A 15,291-nucleotide genomic window follows, 5' to 3' on the forward strand; every position below is an offset into this window, starting at 1 on the left:
CTAAGCATCATAATGTGCTAAAAATATTACTCCTTGATCAAATGTTGCTGGCACTTTCTGTGGCTAGAAGAATTAAAGGCTGCCCTCATAACCTTTCAGGTGCTCCAGAAATAGATTTCAGAGTCTTAAGAATGTTCCACTGCAGTGACTCTTTAAGATCTGTTTTGCCATCCGCTTCAGTGGAGAGGCTTAAATGGAAACGGAAGATGAACAGTCTCCTAGACCTGAATAGACTCAGAGGCAAGTTATGAATTACCGTGCAGCTGCAGGTAAGGAAGAGCCAGCCTTCCTAGCAGCCCACTTCTCCTGTGGGACTTTGCACCAGTGGGAGATTGTGGGGAAGGGAACTACTTAACCCTTACCTTGGAGTCTCACTTTTCTTGAAACTCCTGAACCCCTGCTGATTTTATCTCCATGGGGTTCTAGAGCTTTCTCTTCAAGCCAACAAAAGTGAAAAAAAAATAGCTGGCAAAAGGCTGATCTGAGAGGGAAAGTCTTACAGACATGGATCTGCAGTGATGCATGGAGTTTTTCTCCTTTGTCAGCTTTCTCCATCACAATTAATCTTTTAGATAAACCAAAGTAAGTCAAGTGAGAGAAACTACTTCCAGGTCTTCAGATGTTTTGGATTTATGAGAACTGTAGTCCCAAACATCTGAAGGTAACTTGCTTCCCTCTGCTATTCTATCATGGCCTTAACTGTATTAAGTATTAAGTGGATTTTGCTGAGAAAAAGTTATAAATGGGGATGGCTCCAGTTTGAACTCAGCAGGCAGCCTTAGGCAAGCAATTTTCTCTCATCTGAATCTCTCACCCCTACTTTGCAATATGGAAATAATAACACTGACTTAATTTATGGAGTTGTCACAAGAATTAGGAAAAATTCAAGCATGTGAAGCATTCTAAAATGTTACATATTATTATTATTATTATTATTATTATTGATTTTGTTCTTGAATATTTAATTGTGTGGGTATTATTATATTATTATTATAACCGTCTATTATCCTCTCTGTTGTAAGCCGCCCAGATTCCCAGTGATTGGGCGGCATATAAATAAATCCTATTATTATTATTGTTGTTGTTGTTGTTGTTGTTGAGGGACAACACTATTGCTGACTGTACTTGGCAGAGCCTTTTGATTCATTATGTTGTGGAAGAAACATAGTATATCCACTGCAGAATTTTTTGACAATGTACTGGTCAGCCAGCTTAGTTTGCATTATCTCTTCACAGTTTAGATCAAAGCATGACATTTTGGGTTGTGCCTCCTAAAATCCACCACCCAACATAGGTAAGCTGTAGTTTAGGCCCTACATACACAGGAGTGCATCCACCTTCAAGGAAGGTCCATGGTGGTTTGCATGTTGAGGGGCACAATTTATCTGCTCCAAGTTTTAGTCCAACATTTAAAGGAACTACTTGAGCAGCTGAACGCTATCCTCCAAATAGGTTCAGCACCATGGATAGTTCCATGAAGTAAAACCTGGAGCAACATTCACAGTTTCATTGTCATGGCAGTAGCCAGCTGTCACAGTAGAAAGGGCTTTGGGACAGTTTAAGGGGGATTTTTGTCCTATATTAATCCCATTCACCTGGTCCCTGACCCATTAGATAGCAGATTTTTTAGGAAGCAGGAGGACCTGCTGTAGAGAGATGTACTGCCTACATCTAGATTCAATCCTTAAATGCTATTTCTTTTCCTCTATTCCACCATGACCTTTTAAGATAAGCTTTTAAGGTAAGCTAAAAGAATTAATAGCATCAATTCATTGTTAGGCCTGAATGGCACTGGAGGAGTTTTCAATACCCACACCATAATCCTCAAATTCCTTTCAGCTACTTCATAATCCTCACATTCCTAAGGCAACGTATGGTGTGTAGGAATCAGTGTATACATACTTAAAAGTAGACTGGTGTGTCATTATTGCAGTGAGAGTAGGAGGCTCTTTCAGATTAATGGGTTGGATCCAGTCTTAGTTATACCTACTATAAAACCATTGAAATTAATGGGCTATAGTTTTGTCATGATTTCAGTCATCTTACTCTAAATATGACTGGACCCAACACATTATCTTTTAGAATTCACCTTTCATATTCTGGATTTTATCAGTTTTCAAATGGGTTGTTTGCAGCCTAAGAGCATTTGTAATAGTCTAAAACCCTGAAAGTAATTAGGGTATATTTATATGTCCATATGTCAAACACAAAGACTGTTTTATTGTTGTTGTTGTTGTTGTTGTTGTTGTTGCCTGTCCCTTACCATACCCATACAAATATACAAGACTTTCTTTCCGGGCGTTATGTATAATCCTACCCAAAATTTGGAAAAGCAGCTTTTTCAGATAACAATTCCAAACCTGCCAGCCAGCAAGGGGCCACATGCTGAAGATTTGAGTGGTTTGCATTGCTCATATTCATGGGAGTTATAGTTCACAAAAGTAAATTTTCAAACTCTGTTTCTCATATAATATCAAATTAATCCACAGGAAACTTCCATTTTGTAAGAGTGGTGTACACATGATCAGATCCATCTGCCTATAAGTCACAGTGGGGGCACCACACATATACAAAAAATGTTGGCTTCATGTATCAATTATCATGTGGATACTCATGTGATAGTTCACCTTAGGGTCATCATATGTTGAAAACAACTTGAAGGTATACAACAACAACAATTCATGCTGTTAAACTAAGCTTTGGAAAACTAAACCATTACTGATCTGACAATTTGAATGAGGCAATTAGTGAGGTTCATCATATTTTGCTTCTTATGTTTCAAGAGGGATCATCTCCAACAAACCACTAGATGCCCCAGAAAAATGTTAATGAGAAATCATGACGTCCTTACCTCTTCGACAAGTTGCAGCATACGACGAGTGCTTTCGAGTGACTAGGAGGAAAAAGAAAGAAAAAAAAACAGAACAAGTGGTAAACTCATGTTATTGGTAGTTATTGGTGAATATAAGGGTTACATTTGATAAACTAGGGCACATTCAGCACAGCCAAATAAAGAGAAGTCACAAATCATTTTGCTTGGAGTTGCTCAGGATGGTAGTCGTGATTCTCCCCTCCTGTCATTTTATCTTCAGAACCCATGAGATAAATTAGGCTGAGAAACAGCAACTGGCACAAGGTGACTGAACTTGAACTGAAAAAGGATCTTGGGGGCTAAGTAGGGACCTGAGCTAGAGCTTCCACAGTCCTAGCCCAACATTCTCCCCATGGCACTACATAGTATCTCTTCCAATTGGTTTCTCAGAGCAAAAGCATGGTGAATGTGATGGTTCTTACTCGGTCTTTAAGCATGAAAAGCTGCAAAAAAACCTACAGTTGAAATTCTCAGCATTTGGAACTCAAGGAGACTGGGCAAAGCTTTATTCTTATCAAATGGCCTAAATACTCTTAAAGCACCAGGTCCCATTTGATCTTGGAAACTAAACAAGTTCAGCTTTAGTTAGTACTTGGATGGGAGTCCATCAGCAAATATCCGGTGCTGTATGCTATATTTTACAGGAAGGAAGTGGCAAAACCACTTCTGAGGATTCCTTGCCTAAGAAAATTGTATGACATTCATGGGGCACCATAAACTGAAAGGCAACTTGAAACCACACACACACACACTGCTATCAGCAATGGAGGATAATTTTAGGTGATGGTGGTACTTCATGAAAAGCAATAAGACTTTAGTGAGCCAGAAAATAATTCAATATAATCTAATTAAGTTCTTAAGCTATTTCCCCCCCTAAAAAAGCACTCAGATAGCTGATCATAGACATCGAGACAGACAGATAGACATACAGTTCTATAAAGAGGCAAAGAATCTATGGCGGGTTATAAACCGCCGCTTTGTGGCGATTTGCCGCCACCGCTGTTTGCTCTGTAAGGGAGCCGCTGCAGCCAAACTGCGCGGCTCCGTTATAGAGGAAAAAAGAAGCTCCAAAATGGAGCTTCTTTCCGCGGCGCAGCTATGATGCCACGAGGCGCCGCTGGTGCACTCGCGACATCATAGGCGCCGCGACACGTCTGGACGCTATGTGTCCAAGACGTAAACATGGCGGCAGCCGTCTGGAACGGCCGTCGTCAAAAAATACGTAGTGACTACGTATTAGGGTTAGGGGGGTGCGGAAGCACCACACCATCCTAACCCTAATATGTAGTCACTATGTATTTTTTGGCGGTCTGTAACCCGCCTATGTCCCTCAAATGTGCTTGGACAGCAACCTCAATCGTTCTTGATCATTGGTCATACTGGCTAGGCCTGATGAATATTTTATTTCACTTAACACATGGAGGGCCACAGTTTCCCAACCTCTGATGTATAGCTGGGTAAGAGTAGAAGCCGACATCCCACTTTACTTCACCACAGAGCTAAGAGATCAGGATCTAATAGATCAGTCCTAACTTATGTGCCTCCCCTAAATGTATTTGGGGGAACTTCAGCTGGAAGACAACAGGCTACATGAGGCTGAAGTTTCCTTGTATTGGGTTTCAGTCATATTTCCTCACCTCATCAGTCATCTGGTCAGCACGCTGCTGCATTTCTTCCAGTTCATTGCGCATATCAGCGTCTTCTGCCATTTTATCGGTGAATGTGTTGGCCTGGCTCCTGGATCAATCGGTTTTTTTTGTCCTTCCTGTAAGTCTAGAAGATGGGGAAAGAGGGAGAATGACATAAAGGAATAAAGTCAGTGAAGTAAAGTTAAATATGTTGCATGCTGGAAGTTGGCATGATCCTTAAGGACTCTGAAAAACACCATTAGATTAGTGTTCTCACCAACAAATTATGTTTGATGATTTGTGCGTCAATGCCAGTTTTTCAAAACCCTTCTTCGATTATGGCTCTCACCATCAAATCATTTAATAGTGGCTGGCAATTCTCATGAGCCAGAGAACACTCATAGATTGTTCCCAAGGTGATGTTGTTCTATTTCTGATCTGTTAGTCATTCTCTTGAATAGGAACCCAAAAGTATGCTTGGTACAATCATGAGGCAGAACTGATTCATTTCTCTTTTGTAAAGACACTATAACAACTCTCTTTGAACAACAAACCTAATGGAAAAGAACAGGTTCACCCAGTGAAGAACTTCCATCTATGTTTAGCCCCTAAACACCCAGAACCTCTCCAAAGTTGGTAACGGCACAAAACTAAACACTTGTAAGGACAGTATACAACAGCAAGGGTGCTTCCTGAGAAACAGCTCATAGTTACAGTCAAAAAACACTGTGGAGCTACTCTGCTTGGCCTCTTTAAAAGTTTTAATGTTTTTTTCTGGGTAAGAAAATAATTAGAATGTTAGGAAAACACAAGAAAGTTACAAATAGAAGGTGACACCAAGCATTTCTAGATGGAAATGTCATGCTGCTCACAACCAAAAAGCACTCTACATAAGGAAAAAATATATGAAAGAAGCAATAAAAAATAAGGAGGATTGTCAATAAAGGATGATTTCATTTGAAGCACTCATAAAATTCAATGAATGGGACAAGGTTTTGGCATGATCAAACCCTCCTTTTTCTAAAACCACTTGTCAGCTCCCATCCTCTCCCCACTGCCAGTAAAATTTTGTGAATGACAAAGGTGGATTGCTCAATAAAAAAATAATCTCATTTGTATACATCAAAATCCCTGATTATTCCAGTGCCTCCAACTTTATATCTTGAGTAGAGATTTACTAGAACTGGTACAAAGTATTTTGCAATGTGAAATAATTTGTAAAAATCTTGTTTGTTTTTCTCCATTGAAAGAAAAATGTGAGAACATGTCTTGATGTGCTCCCTCACCATCTTCAGGAAAGTGTATAGCAATGGTTCCTGTTAATGCTAGCAGTGCTAGTAGGGGAGGAGCCTGGCCTTTTGATCATGGGTGATGTATTGTGCATTACCTTCCTCATTCACTTTGTCAGGGTGGCAGAGGTCCTGGGGGGAAACCACAGAGTGCTCTTTTTTGACTCGAAAAGTCCCATCTAGCTCAAATGGTCATATCACTATCAGTAGGAAGTGATGGAGCACAACTGTCTTCTGTTAACAATGAAGACAGTCATGTTGAGATAATTTACAGGAATGAAAGTACAGTTCAGGCGGACATTGATCTCTGAAATAACAAGTACACCATAGAAGCTGGTTAGAACAGGGTGAGCCCAATGGCCAATTGGACCTCCCTCCTCCTAGGTCCTCTGAATTTTTTTCCATCCTCCAATTTTATTTCTCTATTCTTGCATTTCTTTGATAAAACATGATACCTCCCTCCTAGATGCAAAACCAAAACAAACAAAACCTCAGTGAGGCTACTGAACTGTCCCTGAAAAGATGGCTGTCCGCTGCCTCCTCTGTCTCCTCCAAATATTCTGTATTTTCTGTTATTTAGAATATTCTTATTCATGTATATCCAAGACTAGCATGGGAAAAACCATTCCATAGGTTGTGGCTTTAGATGACACACTGCTTTCAATACATACATACATACATACTAATTGGTAAGCATGCTATCTATTTGCCTTTATCTTTCAGAAGAGGTGATGGAAACAAGAAAAATGTAGGGGGAGCAAGAACAAATGCTTCAAAATACATATCAGTTACACTACCAAAGGCTATATATCAACTGCATCGTCAAGATTATATTAATTATTAGAACTGGATGAACTGTCATACTAACTGTACTGTAGTGGCGAACTATAGTCAAATTTGGGTCTTTGTACCATTGGGGACCCCTGTATGAAGGTGGTGCCCTGGTTTTCCTCCACTTTGGGTGCCATTCATATTCTTGATGAAGGATTCCTGGTTTATGCCCCCAAAAGTTTCATTGGACAAGGATTCTTGATTGAGGCCAATGAGGGTTTCCATTGTAATTCTCCACAACCAAGCATTGCTGAAGGAAATAAGTCATCATCATTAATGACTGTTCACTTTCAATTGCCTTAGAGGATGAGTGCCTATCTCTGTTTCTGGTTAGACAATGCTCCTGTTGCACATCTGTCTCAGTTCTCCATGAGAGAGCATGCCTTTCCTGATTGTTACCAAACACACTATTCTGTGTGAAGAAAAAATAATTGAGGTGCCCCCAAAGAACCCCCCCAATGAACTCTATGCCAGCCTATATGTTAAGTCATTTAATCCCCCAAATATGTCTGCATCACACATATAAGTGAACATCTAGAGAGAGAAATGGTCACTTCTATGTATGAAGCAGAGACAGACAAACAGAGGTTGAATCTCCATAGCAGAAATAATTCTCTGACACCACTTTAACTTCCATAGCTCCATCCTATGGAATCCTGGGGTTTGTAGTTTGTTGTGGCACCAGAGCTCTGTGACAGCGAAGACTAAATATCTCACACAACTACAAATCCCAGAATACATAGCACTGAGCCATAACAGTTAAAACAGTTGTGAAACGGCTTTATTTCTGCACTGTAGATTCAACCAATGAGAGTCATAGGGTGTGTCTACACTGTAGAAATAATGCAATTTGACACCAATTTAACTGCAATTGCTCCATCCTACAAAATCCTGAGATCTGTAGTTTTGTGAGGCATGAAATTATATACAATATAGAAAGATAATTTTTGACCTCAGCTTGTCAAAGTATTTCAAGTGATGCAACACACAAAGCATCACAAATGAACAAAAAAGTGGTGTTTTCACTCCATAGAGTTCTGCAAAGTTAATTTTGTGTACCATATATTGTTTGTCAGAGCATCTAAAATATACCCTCCAGATCTGGTGTACATCCATCTAGCCAGTTTTGCATGATGCAGTGAGAGACAGAAACACAGGAGCGAAACAGATGGGCAGGAAAGAGTGCCTTGAAGATGCCTTTTCTGAAGCCACATTGAAACTCCACCAGATGCACCTGTGGCTCCCAAGGTGGCTGGAGTGTGCATGTTATGACCAAATGATATGGCTTCAAGAAGAAAAAAAGCAGCTTCTTTTTTAAGCGGCATTTCTCCCCATAAGGCAGCTAGAGTGTGCTTTCTGGTCGGCTTCAAAGTGAGCGTCATCTAAACGCCCCACCTTGAAGCCACCCTGAAACCTGATTATTTTACCTTTCTGTTTCACCCCTTAATTTTATTTACAGAAATGAAACCAATGGTCCTAAGAAGAGAAAAATTAAAACAATTGTTAATACAGTTGGCCCTTCTTATACACGGATTTTTTATACACGGATTCAAGCATCCATGGTTTGAAAAATGTTCCAAAAAAGTATACATTTCAAATATCAAACCTTGATTTTCCATTTTTTAATAAGGGACACCATTTTGCTATGTCATTATATTTAATGGGACTTGAGCATCCACAGATTTTGTTATCCATGGGTGATCTTGGAACCAAACCCCAGCATATAACAAAGGTCTATTGTATTCTTGGCATGAGGAAGAGAATGGACAATATCAGTCCAGTAAGAATTTGCCTGTAGATGAGAAATGATGAAAGAAAAACTGTTATGGAGATTAATGATTTGCAAGGGGCATATGCAAATCCTAAATATGGTATGAATATGAATTCAACAGCTGCAAAAGAGAAGAATACATAAGAGGCAGGTTATCTTTCACTTCTTAGAGGATTATTGGACATGGAAGGCCCAAACAGAATCAACCATTAACATGAGTGTTCATAAAACTAACAAACAAACTAGTCACCAGTATTTTCTTTATCTTTGCATTCTCACCCCTTTTCCTTATTTCTTTTCGATAGCCATACTGGCTTTGTGGTGGGATGGTGGTGAAGCAACTAGGCAGAATTAGGACAAAGGGGGACAGGGCAAACCCTGGAGTAAGCTACATAGATGAAGTAAATCTATGTTCCTTGCTCTGACTTCGAGAGGAATTCAGTTTTGGTAGACTTCATTGTGAATTGCTTCCATCATTAATGTTTGCTTTTCCTCAATGACGAATCACCTCTGTCAGGGAGAAAGGACTCTGCTTGTTAATATCCACCTGATAATTAAAATTGTGCAAGAGGCAATTGCCTCGCTGTTGACATAACTGCTGTCTCACAGACTTGACAAACAAAGCAAATTGAACTGATTGATGCTATTTTGCAGTTTACCAGTTTGGATTTTCAAGAATCTTGGAGCTTTATACCATATTGGCAATGTATAGTGAAAATTGGCACACAAATCTAGCAAAATAGATAATGTGCTCAATTCCTTCCTGAATATAAAAATGCCATTGATTTTGTCTCCCTTTATTTCTTTTTGATGCCTTTAGTAGGATACAGCTGTCTTTCCAGAAATAATAAAAAAGCTAAATATTACTTATCTTATTTTATAAGGGAATCCAAAGATGAGTCTGCTCTAGACATGATCTAGTCAAGACTAAGCATGCAAATCTTCATGTATTTAATTCATGTATGGAAGAATGATTCAATTTAAAATTTTTCTCCCCACTGGGTAAGATCTCAAGACTATGTGCATTTTAATGGGTTTGTACACTTCAGGATATTTAAAATAATTAATGCAAATAAGATAAAATAAAATATCCAAAGAAAACTGCATTTTCTGCCAAAAAGGTGCTGTTCATCTGGGGATAGTTGGGTTCTGTGTTAAAACAAGATCAACAAGATCTACAAAAGACATTTTTTTCCACAGAAAATCCAAAGATACAAAAAATCTTGTGGTGGTTGACCTTTTTTCTTGACTGCATGTTTCAAGGTGTCAAGAGACTATTTCTCTCCAAGGACAAAGAAATGTCTAAGTACATGTCTACGCATTAGTCGAGACTATGCATTAAGAACTCAGGCAGAAAGAGACAGTAATAAGGCAATCCCATGATGGAAGTGGCAGGAGGTGGATTCACCATGGATGAACCATCACTTCCTAAAGTCTACTGGGCTTATGCTGGCAAAGGCAGAAGTGGGAAGGGTATGTTCTACCTTCCTTCTTTCCATCTTTTCACTCACTGCTTTTTTTTTTTTAAATCCTGAATATGTCTATACATTGCTGATGCAACCCCCAAGGCAGGCCCTGTCTGTGAAACATGTCTAGTAGGGGAGGGGGAAGAGGCACATTACATCCAGCAGATCCAATGCTTCTCCTTATTGGCCTTACTTGCACCTAGGATGTCCCTTTTCTATCCTTATTGCCACTGGAATAATAGCCTGAGTGACAGAGATTTCCACCACTGGTCAAGGGAGGAGGTCTCCACAGTGGATCTTTAACCCTGCAGGAGTGGATCAACCCTTTCCCTACGTGGACCATAAGAACATGTCTTAGAGCCTTATTGCATGAGAAAAGAAAGCAGAAATAGAGCAAGAATAGCAGCTTTCTCTGTGCCTCTTCACGTGCTGCCGTAGCACTTCCATTTTATTCCCGAGGGAAACGGTCATAAAAGTGTGCCTTTTTCATGCAAGAAAATGTTTGATAACAAGCCCACTTTTATGACTGTCTCCCTTGGGAAGGAGAACGGAAGTTCTATGAGATCCTGCAGAGAGGCATGGAGAAAACTGCTACTCTCTCACCCCATTTCGCCTTTCTTTTCTAATGCAGTAAAGCCCTTAATTGTTTCTAAGGTTGTTTTTAATATCCCACTGCAGTCCTGCCTGAGAATTATTTCCTGCATTACTTTTACAAGAGGGGACAAAACTGCAGAACGGCAGAATACTCCAAGGCTTGTTTTGCATGTGTCTTCACAATAAGAGGCTCTGCCTCAAGAGTAGATGCAGGTCTGACAGACCAACATCTTGGAAAAATCACAACCCTGTATGCTCATTACTTATTAAACATTGTTCTGTGCTTTAACAGATTTTAGATAGTCTTCAATCTTGGCAACTTTGGTCCTGTCCAGATGGGCCCTTTGCAGCGCGTCCACGACGTGCGGGGAGGCGCATGAACATGCCCCGCACCCCTAGCACGTCATGCATGCACCGCAGTTGTGCAGCGCCATACATATGGCATGTGCAACTATTAGATCGCAGCTGCGCCGCCTCCAAATGGTGCTATGCAGCTGTGACATAACCACGTCGTCTTTGGTGCTTTGTGGCGCTGCAAAAAGGAGCCACTTTTGGGAGCTCCTTCTTTGCTGCGCAGCAACACCGCACAATTTGTATGCTGCGGTGCTCCTGACAGCAGAGAGAGGCGCCAAGGAGGTGCTTCTTTTTGGCGGTCTGTACCCTGCCTTTATGATTATTTATTTATAGCAATGTAGCTTCTAATGAGCTATAACACACACAGCAGGGGAGAATTTAGGAACAAATAACCGTGGCTTTGCAGCTACATTAGAATCACATTGGTCAGAACAGACATAGTATTTTGTAATCTGTGATTCATCCAACATGGCCATTCTGTTTCTAAAGGAAAAGCAATTGTACAGTATACCAGAATTTAGTCATAATTCACAGTGCTCCATGGTGTAGCTGACTTATCTTTGTTTATTTTTTAAAACTCCAGCAATTGAATCAGGTTACTTATTTGTAAAATGTATGGCACTCAGAAGTATAATTTTTGATTTCCAGCTAGAAACCCTACAGAGATGACACTGTTCACTCCTGTGTAATCTCTTTGCAATCAATTTTCTTAATTATGTGCTATTAATGTTACAGCTCTACTGCAGAGTACAAGCTAGAAAACAAAATGTGTCAGATAATGTTTTCTGAATCAACAATGGACTCTCAAACAACTCCTTGGACCAGACTGAGGGGAAATGTTTCTTACAATGCTGAGCCCAAACTGGGTGATGGGGCAGGATGATAATGATATGTTTCATAAGACTATTGCCAAACGTCCCTTCTAAAAGGAACAAGCCTCATTCTGAAGGCAATTTTGGACCCGTTGAAAAAGGTTGTGAAACATGGTTAGCATGGGAGGAGGAAGGGGAAAATGTTCCTGTTGCTAAAGCGACCAAGATGCTCCCATCTCCTTGAAAATAACACAAAGCACATAAAATTAATCGACATGCAGATGCACATGAATTCAGTGTCCTATGCCTACCAAAGGGGCCTGTGGCCTCACAAAGGATGGAGACATACTGGGTTACAAAGGAAGTATCTTTTCATGTTGCAAATGGATGTTAAATTTCCTGGACTCTGACACATGGTTAGAAGGAGGAGTTGCCAGTCTGCAAGTAATACCCCTCCATACCACCTGAAGTGCACACACACCTTAGCTGTTTTGCCTTTGTAAAATCACTAATTCTAAAAAATAGGCTTCAGTTGAAGCTGCAGTAGATATAGATACCAGTCTCTGCAAACAAATGCAATTAGTAAGTGAAAGTACTATATATTGCAACTTCTCTGTTAAAATGGTACATTCTTTCAGTTTGTGTGTGTGTGCGTGCACACCCGCACATGCATATACCAATGAGATATATTTTAAAAATTATGTTATTTTCCAATTCCAAATTAATTTTTTGTATGTCATCACATATGTTGTCTAGTGGTCATGCATATAATCTCAGCAACCTTGGAGAAATTCCAAAGTATGCAGAAGTTTAACAAACTGTTGGGTGGGATTGTGAGTGGGGAACAAACTTACAAACTGAACTGTGTGTGTGTGTGTTTGGTGTGCATGTGCAAATGTGTGTGTCTAAGGGCAAAAAGGGCTACTGTTTGGAGTGCTTTGTTTGTGAGTTCCTGCATGGCAGGGGGTTGGAATCGATGACCCTTGTGGTCTCTTCCAACTCTATGATTCTATGATTCTCACTGAGTGTAGGGAATAGAAATGTACCAGAATAGCTGAGCCCTGAATACATCCATTTCATATCATGACATTTTGTTGCAGGTCTCACTTGGAATTAGTTTAATTTATATCCCACCTCTCTCCCAGTATGGTACCCAAGGCAGGTCATAATATATATGAAAATAGAATACTGCTAAAACCAATCATAAAAGTAAAAGCCAGTTAAAAACTATTAAACTATCATGTTCATTCAAAACCATTTACACTATTAAAAATATATGTTTGCCCTTTGTATTCCTGACCAGCATAATCAGACCTAGAACTGATCAAGAAAGGTAGATCAAAACCAGAATAATTCAGAATGCTCAAAATGGTCACCCTCACCATTATTTTCTGTGCTTTTACCCATTCTTCCATAGTTAATGTTTTCACCAGAAATACAGCATCAATCATGCAGATTTTAAATCATTATTATTAATCTATATCTGAACTGAGTTACATTTGGAAATTATAAGTAGTACGACAGTTCAGTAGACTACAGGAATAGTATCGTGGAAAGGGGGAAATCTTGATTTGACTTGGGAACAGTCAAACTCTTAAACTATAGATATCTCATCCAGTAGCAACTGAGCACTAATGAATGTGTTTCACTTTCTATTATGTTTGCATGTTTTAAAGCACAAATTCATTCCATTTTCTTTCTGCATCAGTTTGAATTTTTTTTAAAAAAAGTCTGTATGACGATATGGATTTTTGTATGTTTCTTCTCTGCTCCCTATTTTTTTCCCCTAGTGCAGTTCTTCATGCCCTGACAAACATCTAACGGACATTCAGTTGTAAATCCAGTGCACACCAAAAAAACTGCTCTCAGGGGAGCTATATGATAACACACAAACATTACAAGCTGGTAGTAAACTCTTGAGAAACAGATGTGCTTTCGCTCCTAAGGATGCTCACTGGCAAAGCCCATAAATCTGATTTCAAATCAAACCAAAGAGCAATCACTCATCATTACTTCATCTTCAGGCCTTTGAATTACCTGAGCAAAATAACAAGGAATCTTTTAAAAAAAATCTTCAGACATGGATGCTTTCTGGGGGGAAAGAACGTACAGTGGTAATATCCATGTGCTTCAGTGTTTTTGACTCATCCATCCATTATTTATCTAACAAATGCTACTCTGTAATATCAGATATAATCTGAAAAAAAGCACTTATGGTTTATAGTTCACCCACAAAATGCTGCCCTATCACAGTGTGTGCACTGCAGACTTTTAAAAAACAACCACATACAGAGGAGGCCTTGCCCTTAGGCAGGGAGGCATCCTTCTCAGGCAGTTTGTACCAAGTTGTGTGTGCCATATGCCAAGGGTGAGCTGAGTTAGGTCCACCAGTCATGTACACACCAAGATCTTTTGGTGGCCTTCAGATGTCCCCGGTATTTAAAAAATTGACATAAATTGTAATAATGAATTTTAATGATTCAGTTTTATTGCTGAAATGCAGCAGCAAACAGCAAAACTCAGGAATGTCTTCACTAGCAGCCATTCATCAAAATCTTCCCAAACAGAGGAATATATAATTTTAAGAAACACAGAAGTGAACTGAATAGGCCCAGGGTTGTCCTTACATGTGTCAAAGTGCTGGCAGGTCCCAAATATTCCCCTTAGGGTGCATCTGCACTGTAGAAATAATATAGTCTGCCATCCTGTTAGTGACTACTCAGGCATAAGTCTAATTTGTGTCTTCTTTTTTTGTCATTGCAGTGGTTGGAATTCTCTTCCTTTGCACAACAATCAACCACTTCTGACAATCTGCCATTTTCCTGGGACCCCACCCAACCCACAGACATATAGTGGCCAGTAGAGAAGGGGGGGGGGGTGGTGGCTAAGAAGCATTTGGCTATGTGAATATAGCACACTTGGGTCTAATCTGCATTGCAGAAATAATGCAGTTTGACACTGTTTTAACTGCCATGGCTCAGTGCTATGGAATTCTAGGATTTGGAGTTTTACAAGATAAGTAGCCTTCTCTGTCAGAGAACTCTGGTGCCACATCAAACTCTGAATTCCAGAATTCCACAGAATTGATCCATGGCAGTGTTGTTAAAATGCATTATTTCTGCAGTGTAGATGCAGCCTGAATAAGACATTCTCTGTGACCTGGAGGTCCTCTGGAGATCCTGGAAGATGATATCACTGTGTGTCTGGCTATAGTTACATAGCCTGATGCTTCCCCCATTCCACTGGGAAATACTTGCCATGGGGTTTGTAGGATGAAAGTCAGTTCTGCAGGAGGATGGAGACCTTTGTAGCTGAACAATGCATCTTTTCATACAGGACCACAGTCAGTGTTGCAGGGAAGGACTTCCTGCACAGTCGCCATAGTCACTACAGAAGTTAGACTCACTAGCACAAGCAATCCAGAGAGGACTGTGATTCAGGACTATTCACCTCTTTGTGAAATTTCAGCAGCTTTTAACCTCACATCCTTACTAATAGTCCCCAGTATCTATCATTCTGCACCTTTAAGCATTTAAAAGACTCAGTTCTGTGAATTTTGTGCTAACTACTTGAGATATCAGTTCAGGTTTTTATGTTCACTAAATGAGAAATATCACTGGTCACTGGTCCAAAGATTCTATGAAGGATTTCTGAGGAGGTACTTCTGTATAATA

At 39.8% G+C, this 15,291-nt stretch overlaps 1 protein-coding gene across 2 annotated transcripts in view; it reads right to left on the reverse strand.

Moving 5' to 3' along the window:
• SNAP25 (synaptosome associated protein 25) overlaps positions 1-15,291 on the reverse strand; it is a 77,294-nt gene that overhangs the window by 24,071 nt on the left and 37,932 nt on the right. For both annotated transcript variants that reach the window (XM_042445030.1, XM_042445029.1), the window contains exons 2-3: positions 4,510-4,645; positions 2,852-2,893 (exon numbers count right to left, since the gene is read on the reverse strand). In XM_042445030.1, the coding sequence (XP_042300964.1) occupies positions 2,852-2,893; positions 4,510-4,581 (114 nt within the window). In that variant the 5' untranslated portion in view covers positions 4,582-4,645. The remainder of the gene's footprint in view (positions 1-2,851; positions 2,894-4,509; positions 4,646-15,291) is intronic.

The sequence above is a fragment of the Sceloporus undulatus genome, chromosome 1, assembly GCF_019175285.1.
Source record: "Sceloporus undulatus isolate JIND9_A2432 ecotype Alabama chromosome 1, SceUnd_v1.1, whole genome shotgun sequence".
Taxonomy (NCBI): Eukaryota; Metazoa; Chordata; class Lepidosauria; order Squamata; family Phrynosomatidae; genus Sceloporus; species Sceloporus undulatus.